The 17,547-nt window shown below is 41.2% G+C and overlaps 1 protein-coding gene across 4 annotated transcripts in view; it reads left to right on the top strand.

The window, feature by feature from the left end:
* The window catches only part of LOC136431428 (armadillo repeat-containing protein 3-like), an 84,314-nt gene that overhangs the window by 48,585 nt on the left and 18,182 nt on the right, over positions 1–17,547 (top strand). For all 4 annotated transcript variants that reach the window (XM_066422801.1, XM_066422800.1, XM_066422799.1 and 1 more), the window contains 3 exons: positions 1,220–1,363; positions 3,639–3,807; positions 16,203–16,387. In XM_066422801.1, the coding sequence (XP_066278898.1) occupies positions 1,220–1,363; positions 3,639–3,807; positions 16,203–16,387 (498 nt within the window). The remainder of the gene's footprint in view (positions 1–1,219; positions 1,364–3,638; positions 3,808–16,202; positions 16,388–17,547) is intronic.

Below are 17,547 nucleotides of genomic sequence, written 5' to 3'. Positions count from 1 at the left end.
AGCCTTTATAATCTATTTTTTGGTGGCTATTGAAGAGATAGTAAAATTGGGAGTTAAAATTTGTGAATGGAAATAGTGACTCAATTTTTTTTTTTCAAAATGGGAAAAACAGGACAGGCTATTCGGAGAAGCAACAAATAAAATTGGCGTGGCCTTATGATAAAATGTGACCACACTTTTTAGGTATGTACAGGCCTTTATAATCTATTTGGTGGCTATTGAGTTTTACAACTGAACAAAATTAAAAATCGTAGTAAAAATTTGTGAATGGGAATAGCGACCCAATTTTTTTTCAAATTGGGAAAAACAGGAGAGGCTATTCAAAGAAGCAACAAAAAAACATTGGTGTGGCTTTCTGGTCCAGAAAAAAAAGGCGGTAGGTAAAGATCCTTTGTTAGATTTCGGCCAAAGTGATCCAACAAAATTTTAATATTAGTTGTAGTAAAATCATTCTTTATTTGGAAAGAAAGTAGGTCACAAAGCCCAGGTTGTGGCAAAGTGGACCAAGTAGGGATTTCACATCATTATTATAACTAGTCCAGGTATCAGTAGGCAGGAGTGGCAGTTTAAAAGACAAGAAGGCGTCTGTACCTGTTGTAACGACACTTGTTAGCAGAAGCAGCAGTGTCCAGGTGTTGAGAGCCCCGGCAGAATGTACATGTAGCGCCATATTGGACCTGGGGAGGGTAGTGTGGTCGATCTTCCAACCGCCGGATTTTGTACTTTTCCGTCCAGGAATTCACTCAAAATGTGCTGGTCCGTTGCCATAGGTAGTCATCAGCATGTCTTAAAAGATTTGACAATACCAGCTCCCTAGGGACGCCCTGAGTGCAATATTTGCAGAGACGAGTATGGTCGTGGGCGTTTCGTCTGTTCTTGTGGGTAGCTCTCAGTTTAAAAGACTGAGTGTAGAACTGAACCACGAAAAATTTTGTTCTCTTATCTGCCCATCTACAGTTGTACCTCCTGGTTTCACACAAACTTAATACCACTATAAGAACACTCATTATCTCCCTACAACAAAATTAGATCCTCCTGTCCTTTCTCTTTTATGGTACAGTTCCAACTTTGACACATCTGATCATGACACATACATGGTGGTATAGAATGTGAAAATCTAGATGCAATAGTCCAAATCTGAATGCGCAGTTCAAATCTAATATGCTCGTTGTCAAACATACATTGTGTAATACCCCAATGCATTGTGCTTCAATTGTAGGTCAGAGCTGCGTTCTAATGGAGGACTGGAGTCCCTTATAAAGCACCTGAACTCAGACAATGATGATGTGCGGCGTGCTGCGGCCTGGGCTGTGCTTGTGTGCGGCGGGGATCCACCAACTGTCACGGATATATGCAAACTGGGGTCAGCCCTACTCATTTGTTTGTTCTTTCAGGCCACACAATTTTTTTTTGTTGGATCTCAGAAATGCCGCTTCCAAAATAATGAAAATGAAAAAAAAATACCCTGCATTCCCAATGTGAATTGATAGAGAGCTCTCTTTGTAGATTTTCAGGCAGGGAGACCAGACATGTGACTTTTCAAATCCAGAAAGAAATTATGACCTTTGCCATTTGTGAATTACATCTTTTGGGAGGGGTTTTTCCACTACCAGGCCAGTGTTTCCCAGCTGCAAGTTCAAAGGTCAGTTTACTTTCAAACAGCTCTTAGGGCTTAAAAATGCAGGAGTGGAATCCTGGCTTTTTCCAGAAACGGCAACTAGACATGTTTAGCTATCCAGTGGATGGAAGTTTTGGGACATTGAAATACTGGTAAGTGCACTTTGAAGCCTGTTTTTGTTCCTTGTTTTGTACATGATCTTATGGATGTCTGTTCAGCTACTCCCTCCCCTGTAGTATAATTCACCTTTTTCACACTTCCAAAATTCCTAGTGCAACAAGGCAGCAACAGTTTCACTCAGCGCGCAAAACAAAGAAGGAAATAGCTAAAGCCTTGAGTAGGAGGACGGTAAAACACAGGAACTTATTAGTTGTCGGGCAAATAATAGTGAGGATGTGCATTTGACAAGCCTTATGGACAAAGGTGTTTTTCTGGGCAACTAGCCAACACGTCGCCACTGTTTAGTTGGTTTCGCCCGATGACCTCATACATGTAACGTTAGGTCACAACTCATGTTCCGTCTGCAACGTTGGTTCTTTGTCGTCAGAAAGGGATTACAGATTGAATTAAGCCTGTCCTGTGCACAGTTCTGCACCGAACTGCCGTCTCTGAGTTGTGTTTTGTGTTCTACCTCGGTTAGATTAGATTTCCTGCGCCCACATACCATTATGTTTTGTGGTTTCGCACGCTGAGAGAAACTGTTATCGTCTAGAGAGAATCATGACATATATACATTTCCAGATCCCAGCACTAGGAATTCTGGGAAGTGGGAAAAAGGTGAATACAGTGAGTCCCTCTCTCAACCTCATAGCTCAGGTTTGAATTTGGCAAAATCCTGTTCGCATAGGGTTTGTGGAAAAGGCTGGGCTGTTTTTTTTCCCTGTCGCTTCATAGTTTTCCTGAAGAAATCTGAGAACCAATAAATCAAATTGGCGTGGCCTTATATAGAAAATGTATAATGTCAACTCTAATTCCACCAAAACTGCAACGTTAAGAAAAAAACAGTGTTATCAAGGCCTTCTCAAGAATGTCTTTTGCACCTGAATACCTCAGGATTCCTTAAAGGGCATAAGACACCAAAATACAACATTTTCTTGTTATCTGAAATAGGAGTAGCATCATTGAAGGAATATAAACGTTTAAAACAAATACACACCCTTCTGATGTTATCTAACATCGAACCACCAGAAACCATACTTCCATGGATCTAGCTCTTTATTCTTATCTGATGATCTCACCAGGTTATTACATTAATCAGTGACTAATGCCTGCTCATGACGTCACAATGAACACGGCAGCCAGTTCGGAACCTTACACAACGGTTTGCGAAAAACATTATTTGATGAGCAAACAGTGCTTAATTATCGTGATAACATTTAATGAAAGGACAAAACAATATCTATTTCATTTCCTTGTAAACATAACGTTCGAATCGTTGTGCAAAGTTCCAAATCAGGTGCCATGTTCGTTGTGACGTCATGAGCAGGCAAGTCACTGATTAATGTAATGACCTGGTGGGAAGAATCAAAAGCTGGAGGTATGATGTTTTCATGGTTCCATGTTCAATAACATCCGAAGTGTGAATATGTTGTGAAACTTTCTTTCTTATTAAACAATAGTATTATGTTTTATGTAATTTCCGGAAATTCTTAATGTTGATGTCATTGGTGTCTTATGCCCTTTGAGCTTAGCAGCATTTAGTAGATCTCTTTTAGATTCAGTCTTTTTTAACTTGACAGTCTTAGGGTACCAGGAAGAATTATATACATGTATGAGACCTCACTGACGTTATCATTTGAAGAATGATTTATACATAGAAGAATGTTTTCACAAGCACACCAGATGATTGAAATCAGGATACATGTATACCCAGATGACGGTATCCTTATGCATTTGTACTGTTCAGAATTTGTTGCATTTTGGCCTGTTTTCATTACATGGAGGTGAGATCATTTTTAAGATATTGTGTGCGATGAATATTAGAGTTCTAAGAATGTCCTATGTGTCCGGAATGCCACAGGGGACTGGAAATTCTCCAAGAGATCAACCAGTCTGTGTCTAGACAGAACAAGTTCACACAAGCAGCCATGGACAAACTCCTGGACTCAAACCTGCCAGCCAAGTTTGCCCTGACTAGCTATCTGGGACCGGACAACTGCATTACAGACGGTTTCTTTGATGCTGGACCGGTGGGTGTTTTGGATTTTTTTATAACTTAGCTATATTGTTATCTCCATGAAAAAAGGCTTTTTCATGGAGATACTGTTTTGCATGCGTTTGGTGTTTGTGTGTATGTATGTGTCACCGGATGCTTAAAGTCACCATAACTGTAGAACCTGTACATGGATTGTCATGATTTTTGGTATGTGGGTGGGTGTTAAGAGGAGGAAGGTCAAGGTCGATTTTGGGCCCCCTGGCATGTGTGACTGGAACAGCAATGGCGTATTTGTAAAAATCTTCAATGTAGAAGAACAGAAGAGAGGATCGACAGATCGTCATGTTATTTGGTACACAGGTACTACTGAGGTAGGTTAGACCAAGATGTACACACTTAAGTGCAAACTATGCAAATGAGACCGAATTTGCATAAGTAAGGAGGTAAATCTTTTGCATGTGTGTCGCTGGATGCTTAAAGTCAGCATAACTGTAGAACGTGTGGATGGATTGTAATGATATTTGGTATGTGGGTATGCGCTGGGAGGAGAATGGTCAAGGTCGATTTTGGGCCCCCTGGTTTGTGTCCCTGGAACTACAATGGCCTATTTGTAAAAATGTTCTAAAGGGGTATAACTGAAGAAAGGAACAACAGATTTTCATGTTATTTGGTACGCAGGTAGGTTGAACAGAGATGTACACGCTGAAGTGCAAATCATGCAAAGTTAGTGTGTTTGCGTGTGTGTGCGCGTGTGTGTATGTTTGTGTCACCGTGTGTGTATGTATGTGTCACCGGTTGCGTAAAATCAGCATAACTATAGAACGTGTAGATGAATTGTAATGATATTTGGTATGTGGGTAGGTGTTGGGAGGAGAAAGGTCAAGGTCGATTTTGGGCCCCCTGGTATGTGTCACTGGAACTGTAATGGCGTATTTGTCAAAATCTTCAAAGGAGAATAACTGAAGAAAGGAGCGACAGGTTTTCATGTTATTTACTATGCAGGTAGCTTAGAGAGGGTTGTATAAAATGAAGTGCAAATTATGAAAATTGGACTTAATTTGCATAAGAAATGAGGAAAATCTTGTGGCACTACTAACAGATGTTAGTAGCTATTTATAGTGAAAGTGGGTCATTTCTCCTGCCGGGGCCCCCAGCAACAGGTGGCCATGGGGGTCATACAATTGAGCGATATAGAATGGGGGGAACTGTATGTATGTGTCACCGGATGCTTAAAGTCACCATAACTGTAGAACCTGTACATGGATTGTAATGATATTTGGTATGTGGGTGGGTGTTAAGAGGAGGAAGGTCAAGGTTGATTTTGGGCCCCCTGGCATGTGTGACTGGAACTGCAATGGCGTAATTTTAAAAATCTTCAATGTAGAAGAACTGAAGAGAGGATTGACAGATCGTCATGTTATTTGGTACGCAGGACAGAGATGTACACACTGAAGTGCAAATCATGCAAAGTTAGTGTGTTTGCGTGTGTGTGCGCGTGTGTGTGTGTTTGTGTCACCGTGTGTGTATGTATGTGTCACCGGATGCGTAAAATCAGCATAACTGGAGAACGTGTAAATGAATTGTAATGATATTTGGTATGTTGGTAGGTGTCAGGAGGAGAAAGGTCAAGGTCGATTTTGGGCCCCCTGGTATGTGTCACTGGAACTGCAATGGCGTATTTGTCAAAATCTTCTAAGGGGGATAACTGAAGAAAGGCGCGACAGATTTTCATGTTATTTACTTGGTAGGTAGCTTAGAGAGGGATGCATACAATGAAGTGCAAATTACATGTATGCAAATTGGACTTAATTTGCCTAAGTAATGGGAAAATCTATATTTGTAGTGTTGGCCATTGTATATTGTGGCACTACTAACAGCTGTTAGTAGCTATTAATAGCGAAAGTGGGTCACTTCTCCTTAGCCCCCCCCCCCCTCCCCCCCCCCCCCCCCGACAGGTGGCCGGGGGTCATACCATTGAGCGATATAGAATGGGGGGAACTGGTTTAATAAAAAAAAGTTTCATGGAGATTTTGGGTCCTAAGACTCTTGTTCCTTCTTTGATAGAGTTTGTGATGTACAATGGGGTTCCCGGAAAAGTAGGGTGGTCTAGAAGGGTGGTCAACCTCAGTATGCTACCCTTTCAGGGCCTCAAGGCTATGCATGGGGGTTTAGCCTCTTATGGAATTTCCTTGAGGAAAAACTGGGTCAAGCTGTGGGTGGGCTAGAGGGAAGGCAACAGCTGATCGTATGGCAGGTGGGTTGGTGGGGTTTGGGGGTAGGGGGGGTCGGTGGCAGCAATGAACCCCATCAAGACTGGTAGAAAAGCCATTAAGGTCTCATTCACCCCATAGTTTTTTCGCCCCATAGGCTTACATGTTATAAAACGTGTTTTACATGGGCGCGTTCGTAATGAAGATATAGAAAATGTGCCAATGTTTTTCATTCCATGCTGAGATCATTTACCCTAGATTATGTAAAAAAATTGACAACATTTTCACTGCACACAATCTCTTTTGATAGCAATTACAAACTGCACTTGGCTACACCCCCAAAAAGGCATTTCCAGCTGTAAGCGCAGGACCGAATCACACACACTGCCCAGGCTGTGTACTTCCCGACCTAGCGTGTGGCTGCCGAACTTTGCTTGCTAATTTCTTCAGTTACAAACAAGCTTTCATCAGTTTGACGCTTGATATCAGCTGGGCTAGCTAAAAGGAATTGTACAACTTTCACTTTTCGTAGCGCACGTGCTGTTCCGTTAGTCATTGACTTGAAATACGTGACCTACATCATGGAGATCTGATATGACGTTATTTTCTGCCTGGATTTGTCAAAAAACAATATGTAATAAAGTGTTTAAAAGCTCCTACAAATTTACACGCATGATATACAAAACAGTATGTTATGGTAGGTTGAAATACTAAAGTTAGTTTGTGAAAGTAACGGAGAAAACATACGAGCTGAGTGTGAACTTCCAGATTGCGAGGCCGGCATATTTTCTCAATACAAAGCACATTGGAAACGATTGATGTATTACGTGGCATGGGACCGCTCATGTTTTTTAAAAATAAAGACAAGCCGCTTTTTGCGACCCGCCAAACACTAGCAGGTGCCCTAGAAGTGCTGCGGGAACGCTCAGTAATCTGTATAAAGAGCAGCGGGCGGCTAGTTCCTGACGGCTTTTGTTTACCTGCTGACATTGACATGTACGTGATTCAAGCCTAGCCCAGCCATCTAAATATGGTAAATTTATGTAAACGTCACACACACTTTTCAAAACAGCCAGTGACAGCGCCGGGCTGGCAGACGGTTGCTATGGACTGGCGGTTGCTAACACAATGATGGACGGCGGCAGCCCCTGTTCTCTGTTGAGGGCGTGATCAACGTGTTGTTTTTCCACAAGCCGCCAGAACTTGCCATGGGAAAGTTTTTCTAGATGATAAATTAGGGATATTTGTGGGAACTGTTGCAAGAATTTTAATGCCATGATACAACTAGTAACCAGAGGATTTTTTAATCTTCTTCGACGCTATTTCTTCACACAAGGGATTGGATATTAGAAACAAGATGTGGATATCGTGGCCAGGATTGAACGCTACTTGGCGGGACTTGTATGTCGTCAAGCGTAGCTTCCATGTCGCTTCATGAATCTTCGTCAATTTCAGTGGTACCTTCTGTACTCTTGGAAAGATATTGAAAATACCTAAGACGCTATACAGAGGATACGTATCTTTGCAGTCCGTGACATTTAAGGGTGGTATTATATAAAGGTTTGAACAAATAATTATATATTCTAAATAAACCAATGAGGTTATAACATCCTTGAATAAACTTAACATCAACTAAATTTGTGTACATAATTTTTGAATCTTACCGTTCATAAATCTTCTTCCAATAAACTTACTTTACCAGTGAATCTTTTCCGGGTCCTTGGGCACTGGGATCGCCTGAGTCCCGAACCATCCGTGCGCCGGGTGCTAAGTACGATGACTTGTAGTGTACGGAACGTATCTATTTTTCGTGTTAATATCAATAATACACAAACGAAACGCTGTTGTTTATTGAAGTTCAACTTGATTTTCATGCATCAACATTCTTATCTTAACGTTTTATGGATGAATCGGTATTACTGGAAGCTCCCTGCGTCCATTTTCTGGCTGGTTTGAGGTTCTGCTCCGATTTGTCCGGACAGTGACCTCAAATAAATTACGCACCCCCGCTTTGGCGATCGCCCGAGACACTTTTTGGATTTTGAAAAGTTTCAAAAGTGCATACTTTAATCAAGAAAATACGGTAATCATAAACAAAATTTCTAAGTACTCAGTATACAAAAGGATGTAAGGGAAGAGGTACAAGGGGAAACAAGAGTTCCACGACCTCAAATCTCCATGAATAATTCTATTCATGCAAATGACTTACACATGTGCATACTATATGCTTGGTCATGAACACCTTTATCTACCTTACATGTTGCAATATTGACAGTCCTATAATTTTCAAATTAGATGAATTATGTATCTTGCATTGATTATGCAAATTAGGAATTTATTTGCATAATTGGTATCTATTGATGCTCCACTTTCCATAAACTACATATGTTACATGTATTTGAGCCTGATAATGGAAAACATTGCAAATATAGATAATCCTCATTAGCTATGCAAATTAAGTAACAATTAGCATAATTTGCACTTCACTATGTATATCTCTCTCCAAGCTACCTGCATACTAAGTATCATATTGACAGTCCTATAATTTTCCAATTAGATGAGATATGGTGTTTTTCATTAATTATGCAAATTAGGAATCTATTTGCATAATTGGTACCTGTTGATGATCCACTTTCCATAAACTACATATGTTACATGTATTTGAGTCTGATAATGGAAAACACTGTAAAAATAGATTTTCCTCGTTAGATATGCAAATTACGTCCCAATTAGCATAATTTGTACTTCATTTTGTATATCTCTATCTGAGCTACCTACATACTAAATATCATGGAAATCCGTTGTTCCTTTGTTCAGTTATTCTCCATAGAAGATTTTCAAAAAAACGCCCCTGCAGTTCCAGAGAAAGCTGCTAGGGGGCCCAAACCTACACCACTTCTTTATTACATCACAGGCTACCTGCCACCCAAAAATCAAGACCACAGCATGTCCAGGTCAAAAGATACAAAAACTGAAGTTCTGCTGCAGTACCAAGGTCACATACCAGGGGGCCCAAAATCGACCTTGACCTTCGGCCTCACACCCGCCCAGATACCAAATATCATTGTAATCCATCCAGAGGTTCTTGAGTTATGCTGCCTACAATAGTCCGGAAACACAAACACAAACACACACACACACACACAGACACGCCAAAAACAATATCTCCATTTTTCATGGAGATAATAAACTGAAAGTTGGATAGGGCAGCTAGGGAATGAGAGAGCCGTTCTTTGACAAATTCAAAACAGATGTCTCACACCAAGGAGGTTTAAAATCAAAACCTTCTGATTAAACCTCCTTGCTCACACTTAGACTAGAGAGTACCTGAATGCATGTGCTTGTATACAATGTACAATGTACATGTAAATGTATTTGTGTTTGTGGTTATGTGTGCCAGTGTGCATGGGCGTGGATTGGAATGTTGTGAGTGTGTGTGTTTGTACAATATATACCATATTTTCTTTAAAGTACGCACCCTGATTTAAGTACGCATCCCCGATTCGACAAAGTTCCAGGCAAATTTGCGGCCTTGAAACGTAAAATGAGAAAACCCGAATAAAGTATGCACCCCTCCTCCGGGCCCATGTCACAGTTGAAATGTCCCGACAAGTGCTTGTCCTGAAGGCAATTCCAATCACAAATAATTGTATGAAAATACATTTAAGTCGTTTAATAAGTAATTGTGTCGTAACTCGTTTTCTAGTTGGAACTTTTCATGTTTCATCCTTTATAGAAGACGTTGAACTTCATCATGGTTAACGTTACCCTGCTCGGTTCATATAATAGCGCCAGCCATTGGGTGCAGATTTGCAAATCATTAAATTGAGAACATATTCACAACACTGGGTAAGAATGATGTGATCAGAAAACACTCTCCAGATACTGGCAATATATAACTGTTATTTCTTGATATAAAACCGAAGAACGTAACAAAATATACGGCAACGCATACAATGTAGCATGCCGATCGGCCTGGCAGACAACCGTCAGAGAAGAAACGAGATGATGGCGAAAATCGTCTTTCTTATAATTTTCGTGTTGGACCGAAAAACTATTATATAAGTTCGAAACCCGGTATTTCCCTGTGAAACACGGTGTTACATCCAACCGAAAAATGGAAAATCGCAATGATTTCCTGACGGCCCTTCGCTGCCCCGACACACCTGCAGCGGCTTGGATTGCGTAATACTGTGCAAATATTGCGGGACACAATCGCGTTACGCCTCTCTTATTGGCTGCTGCTGAACTAGTGGCGTGAAATGGCGGTGGCGAGACAGGCCGCGTTTTTATGTCCGAGGTTTCATATACCTGCCAAAATTATGCATATTATCGGTGCATACTCAGAATTTAACGGGCCAACGAGATGCCATAGGGTGCTTTTTTATCGAAAATTTTGCCGTCGAAGTTACCGGAAGTGAAACGTACCACAAAACAACAACATTGTCACCGAGGATCGGGATTTGTATTTCTTCTCCGAAAATCACAAAATAAACGAATGCATGTCTTACCGATGTCTTATTCATATAATTATATATACTTATGGTGCCGTTGTTCTTTTCGGGGTTCCTTGGGCACTGGGCTGGGAACGGCTGGGTGCCAAATCATGCCGGCAGCATGACTTTATCCGGTCGCCGGGTGCTCAGTACGTCAGATTTCTTGTGTACTAGTACGGTACGTATCTATTTTTCGTGTTAATGTAAATGATGCACATACGAAACACAATCGTTTATTGAAGTTCAACTTTATTTTCACGCGTCAACATTCTTATCTAAACGTTATGTGGATGAATTGGTGCTATTCGACGGTCCCCTCGTCCTTGTGCCGAACCATGCCGGCAGCATCATGACTTGATCCGGGCGCCGGGTGCTCAGTACATCAGATTTCTTGTGTACTAGTATGGTACGTATCTATTTTTCGTGTTGATATAAATGATGCACATACGAAACACTGTTGTTTATTGAAGTTCAACTTTATTTTCATGCGTCAACATTCTTATCTAAACGTTATATGGACGAATTGGTGCTATTTGATGGTCCCCTCGTCCTTGTTCTGACTGGTTTCAGGTTCAATCTGTTCCAATTTGTCGGGACAGTGACCTCAAACAAAGTACGCATCCCCGCTTTGGCGATATCCTGAGACACTTTTTGGATATTTAAAAGTTTCAAAAGTGCATACTTTATTCGAGAAAATACGGTAGTGTTGAATAAAGGATTTTTAAAGTAATACGCACGACTACAAATTGCAGGTATGTAAGCGTGCCACACAGCACACTTCGACGGCGTCAAAATGTGCACAGGAACACGCTTTGACGGCTGTCCCAGGTGCCATATGGGGCACCCAGAACTGTTTTCTACGGTCTCCACATTGATATAAGACGCAAACAGTTGACAATACTCGGTCAGAAAATAGCTGAACAATTATATTATACGATCTTTTGATTTCTATGAAGGACAGAGTGTGGGAAAATACGGAATTTGCGAAGTTCGTACGGAGCGCCTGTGAGAACGTGCGAGCACCGATCTCGGGAGATAGTTCAACTAAAACCCGTTCTGAAATGAAATAAAAACACCCAAACTATCAACTGTTCCGCTTTTTATTATCTTCAGATGTAATACTTATGATCCATTTGGCTGGAGCTGCCAGTAAACCTGCGTAAAACCTACAGGAAACGCTGATCTCGATGCACGGAAAGTCCGCCATGACACATGTGCGATCAGCCGCTTAGACGGAAAGTAGCCACTTATTGCGACACAAACATCACGCCGATTCGGCGTGATTTGTATGAATACGTATGCCGTGATCGGTCTCTCTTTTTTGCGTGAGGCCGTTACCACGGAGATTTTTGGACACAAGCTTGAAGGCAAATGTTTATACGCTCAGCAGGATGTCTCTAAATTGTGTGTTTTCGCGCAATAAAATATTAAAAGGCATGCACGCCGAACTTTCCACAGGCCGTTGCCACCTGTCAGTCAGCACGTCAGGACGTGCTGAGCTGCACGCTGTGACGGAAGTTTTGTCTCTCCTTTTACTACGGCGATTTTCGGGCACAAGCTCAAGGGAAACGCTCAATGATATATCTATGAATAGATATTTCGCAGTCACTGCGAAATATCTATTCATAGAAATTCGCACAATAAGATATTAACTATGAGGCATTAACGCCGAACTTTCCACATGCGTCGTCACCTGCCAGTCAGCACGTCAAGACGTGCTGAGCTGCACGCTGTGACGGAAGTTTTGTCTCTCTTTTTTTGGCGTGAGTCCGTTACTATGGCGTGAGTTCGTTATACTGATATATCTATGAATAGATATTTCCCAGTCACTGCGAAATATCTATTCATAGAAATTCGCACAATAAGATATCAAAAGGCATTAACGCCGAATTTTCGGCATATACCGTCGTCACCTGCCAGTCAGCACGTCAGGACGTGCTGAGCTGCACGCTGTGACGGAAGTTTTGTCTCTCCTTTTTTTGGCGTGAGTCCGTTACTATGGCGATTTTCGGGCACAAGCTCGAATGGAAATGCTCAATGATATATCTATGAATAGATATTTCGCACCGGCAATAAAATATTAAAAGGCATTAACGCCGAACTTTCCACATACCGTCGTCACGTGCCAGATCAGCACGTCAAGACGTGCAGAGCTGCACGCTGTGACGGAAGTTTTGTCTCTCCTTTTTTTTGGCGTGAGTCCGTTACTGTGGAGATTTTCGGGCACAAGCTCAATAGAGAAATGCTCAATGATATATTTATGAATAATTATTTCGCATAATAAAATATTAAAAGGCATGCACGCCGAACTTTCAACGTGCCGTCGCCACATGTCAGTCAGCACGTCGAGCCGTGCTGAGCTGCACGCTGTGACGGACGGCTCTTAAAAATATTTTTCTCCAATTTTGAGTTAAAAGACACATACTAGGATTCCATATTAATTTCCTTTGTCCTTTGATTTGCGATTGTGGAAAGATAGAAACTTTGTTGCGAGTTATTTTGCCGCTATAAGGAAACATTCAAGTTTTTTTAGAGTTTGTCATATTCTATCGTCGCCACGTGTCAGTCAGCACGTCAAGACGTGCTGAGCTGCTCGCTGTGACGGAAATTGTGGACTGATGGTGAACAGGTAAAGAGTAGCACTGGCTTTTACAATTGTGAGACTTATAGAGATGAAAACTGTCGATTGAATCTTAAAATATTGCTACACAAGGCAATTGGGCAATTCTAGTTTGTAAGCCATGGCAATAACCAGCTAGGCTGTGGGGTCGTGTGGCGTAACGGTGTCCCCGTCGCTCTGTGTCCACACGTACGCGGTGACGGTTTACAAAGAAAGGGTTCAACGATAGATGGCAATTGTATCCCTCAGATAACGAACACAACAATCTTATTTAGAGATGGAATAAAATGCTGTTTTTTAGTATCCATCTTTTCCTCCACTTAATATTTTAGTCCACGACGTAACGACGACGTAAGCTGCCCTGTTTTTCATCAACAAATCTCCGTCGCCACGAGTTCACCTGCACGCCATGACACCGTTACGTGGTGCCCAGTGACACGCTGAGACGGTCCAATTTTACAAAAAGAACTTTATTGCACGACAATTGTACATGGTACAAACCCGTCATAACGTGTGGATGAGCACATGATGACGGCAGAATATCACAGACGACAAATACTCGAAAAAAAGCTTGAAAATTTCCTTAGCAATCATAGCAACAAAAAAACTCGCAACAGGAAAACAAAGTTTCTATCATTTTACAACCATTAATCCAAGCCGGACGAAACTTACCATTCAAAAATACCATCATTGCAACATGCCGTGGTGAGGTTCCGTATAACCGTCATAGCGTGCGGATCAGCACACGATGACGGCAGAATATGACAAACGACTTATACTATTAAAAAAACTTCACAATTTCCAAATAGCAACAAATAACTTGCAACAAGAAAACAAACTTTCTGTTAGTTTATAATCACTTAACAAAAGACGATTTACCATTAAAGATATCAATATTGTAACGTCCTGCGGTGAGTTTCCGCATAACCCGTCAAAGCGTGCGGATCAGCACATGATGACGGGAGGATACGACAAACGACAGCCTCCTTAGGCAACAAAATAAGTCGCAACAAGAAAGCAAAGTATATCGCATTCTACAATCGCTTATCAAAGGACTAAACTTACCATTCAAAAATATCATTGTAGCGTCTTGCGGTGAGTTTCCCGTCAAAGCGTGTGGATCAGCACACGATAACGGCAGAATATGTATGACAAACGACAAAAAACTTTCTAAAACTTGACAAGTTCCTTATAGCAACAAAATAACTCGCAACAAGAAAGCAAAGTTTTATCATCGCTTATCAGATGACGACTTACCATTCAAAAACATTATCTATGAAACGTGCTACGGTGAGTTTCCAGTGTAACCGTCAAAGCGTGTGGACCAGTACATGATAACGGCGGAATGGCGGAATATAACAAATGACGAAGACGTTAAAAACTTGAAACTTTCCTTATACTACTTGAAAGAAACAATTGCTCGCAAAAAGAAAACAAAGTTTCAACCATTTCATAATCGCTAATGAAAGTTGAAAGGGAAATAACAAGGAATATTTTTTTAAACTAGAAATAGAAGCAAAATACCTGAAAGAATCTTCTTGGGTCACAGCGCACAGCACAGGGGGGCGATCGAGAACAGGCGTGCGATATGCTGTACAATTATTTACCTGTATTTTATCGAATTGTGCTGTGACTACATCAAATTGAGAAGCTACAAGGAGCTTTCAGATGACATCCGCCATCTTTCTTCAGCTTGAGAGGTGTCACGTGACCTACGGTAGTGTTGCTTGTGTTGCTCATTTCTTTCCTGTAGCCACAATGCTACTGACCTGTAGGCCTGACTGGCAGTAAAGGAACAGGAAACATGGTCCTCCATGTTTAAAAAAACTTGGGGTAACGAATTCCTGTATGGTGTATGCTCATAGCCCCCAGGCCACAGTGGCACACACACACCACCACTACCCCCATCCCCAGCAATATGATCAGATGCATTACCTCCAGCACACCCACAGATTGACCCATCATCATGGAAATTCCATTAGAGGCTTAACCCCCATTAATAGCCTTGGGGACCAGAAAGGGTAGCATGCTGAGGTAGCCCACCCCACTAGCCCACCTCACCTTTTCCGGGAACCCCAACTCAAAAAGTTGAATTTGATTGTCATATCATTCTCCTTTATTACTTTTTCAATTGTATTGCAAATTATACATTATTGGAAAGGTTAATACTTGGCCTTTACAATTATATCCTGTTTGCTATCATTGTACATTCATGGGTCGAGCAGCAGGGCTTATGTGAGCAGGTTGAAAAAAAAGGATAACATTTTACGTAATACATACATTATTTTTTAATGATTAGCATGTATGTGTCATATCATTGGAAAGCTTGTTTATTTTCCTTTATAATGGTACCATCTTACTTGTTCTGAACATGCTTTTTTACAATTAGCTCCATGACTGATTTTGCAAGTGGGTCGCCCCCCAGAAAAGCCAAAATTCCCCTGCCAGTGCCAAACACGTGTTGTATTGTGCTGTGCTTTGATTGCATACTGGTTTAATGGTTGAAGTTTTGTGGTGACCTCTCAGGGCTCGAAATTCATTTTTGGAAATAGGTGCACAGGTGCACCCAACCAAAAAAATTAGGTGCACAGAAAGAAATTTGGGTGCACCACATAAAATAAAGTTGAATGTCAAAACATATATGTAATTATATATAATACAAAGTTGAACATTCTTATAATTATCAAGAACTTCAATCTGTAATTATATGGCTAAATTCCAAATTTCAACCATGCAAGTAATACATCAAAATAAAGTGCAACAAAGGGTTATATTGCTGTTTCTTATACTTACATTCCTAGAATATTCTGCACACTAGTATACAATAGTACCTCTACCCTATAGCCTACAGAAATATCTAGGTGCACCAGTGCACCCACAGTCAAAAATTAGGTGCATAGCTCCAATTTTGGGTGCACACAGGTGCACATGCACCCACTATTTCGAGCCCTGCCTCTTCACCTAAAACTAAATCCCCATGAGCATTTCCCCTTTTACGGTACTTTGGTGAGTGCAGCTGCAGTAACTGTTGTAGCTGCATAAATTCTGGACATACCATGTGCATGTCTGAAGTTGCATAATATTGTGCTCTTCAAACCTTCAGTTGAGACCAGATTCTCGCTTCATGTCTCTGGATGAGCTGAGCACTCGGGAAGTTAATGAGAAGAGACCCATCCTGCTGGTTAATGTCCATCCTCACGAACAGCACTCTTCTCAGCCTCCAGAGGTGGAGAGTAAGACTGAAAGTAAAGCAGCCAACCAGAAACCTTCCAAGAAGGAACTAGCAAAGTAAGTTCTCAGATATCTTCTTCTCAAATGAGCTGCATTTTTTACATGTCAGACTGATACAGTTTACACTCTTCAAGTGGAACCTGAAAACAGGGACCAATGGATCCCTCAAATCTACACGTTTATGAAGGTTAGACATCCAGGTAAGCAATATTTAAGACAATTCAAACTCTACAACAAACTCTGGATAAAAATCAGAGATTTATTTACGGACGTTTCTAGTGACATCCATCACTTCAGCATCAGTAAAATGAACTGACAGAACAAATCAACACTTAGTCTAGTACTTCTTACTGGAAAACCGGATTAACATGCCAAAGTCACTAAGTAACTCATTCATTTCAGTGATGCTGAAGAAACATCTGGAAATAAATCTCCGATTTTTATCCAGCTGCAGAGTTTGAATTGTCTTAAATTTATACCTCAGATCTACACTTTGGCTGCAATACTAAGTGCAGCATACGCAAAGTTGATTGGCAGAATCTACGTTGTAATGGTGGTAATATATCTGAAGATATTCACACACATACACAATGTACAAATACACACACACACAAGTATACAGACATGCACACAAGCACACACATAGTGTGTGTGTGTTTGTCTGTGTCTGTGTATGAACACAATAACTTGAGAATGCCTGGATGGATCGTTTTGATATTTGGTGTGTTGGTAGGTCTTTGTGAAATCTCAAAACGATTAAATTTTGCACCCCCTAATTTGCACAAGTAATGAGGAAAGTTGAAAAATCTGCTATATTGCATGTTGTCACCTAACACTTGTTAGTTGACATACTGGGGTAAATATTTAGGGCTTGTCCCCAGAGGCCCTACAGCTAGTGGTCAAAACACAAAGGGATAGTAGAATATTCGCAACGCCACACCCATCCCCCGCGCCCCAGACAGGTGATGGAAAGATAGGGAGTGCGGAAAAAGTTCCATCCCTGACTAGAGAGCGAGGCAAATGCTTTCCACGAGCCTTAATAAGACAAAGGGAGGGCGGGCGGGGAAAGAAAATACCATACCCCTTCCAAAACCTTGAAATCTCTTCCCATACTGTTCCCAACCTGTGCTATTACCCTTTGACCATTTCTCCAATCCCCACCTACTCCCTCTCCCCAAAGGCAAACTGCACGTACTCTATGCTAAAATCTCCCCCTT

Source organism: Branchiostoma lanceolatum, chromosome 3 (assembly GCF_035083965.1).
Source record: "Branchiostoma lanceolatum isolate klBraLanc5 chromosome 3, klBraLanc5.hap2, whole genome shotgun sequence".
Lineage (NCBI taxonomy): Eukaryota > Metazoa > Chordata > Leptocardii > Amphioxiformes > Branchiostomatidae > Branchiostoma > Branchiostoma lanceolatum.
This window is presented reverse-complemented; position numbering and strand designations above follow the sequence as displayed.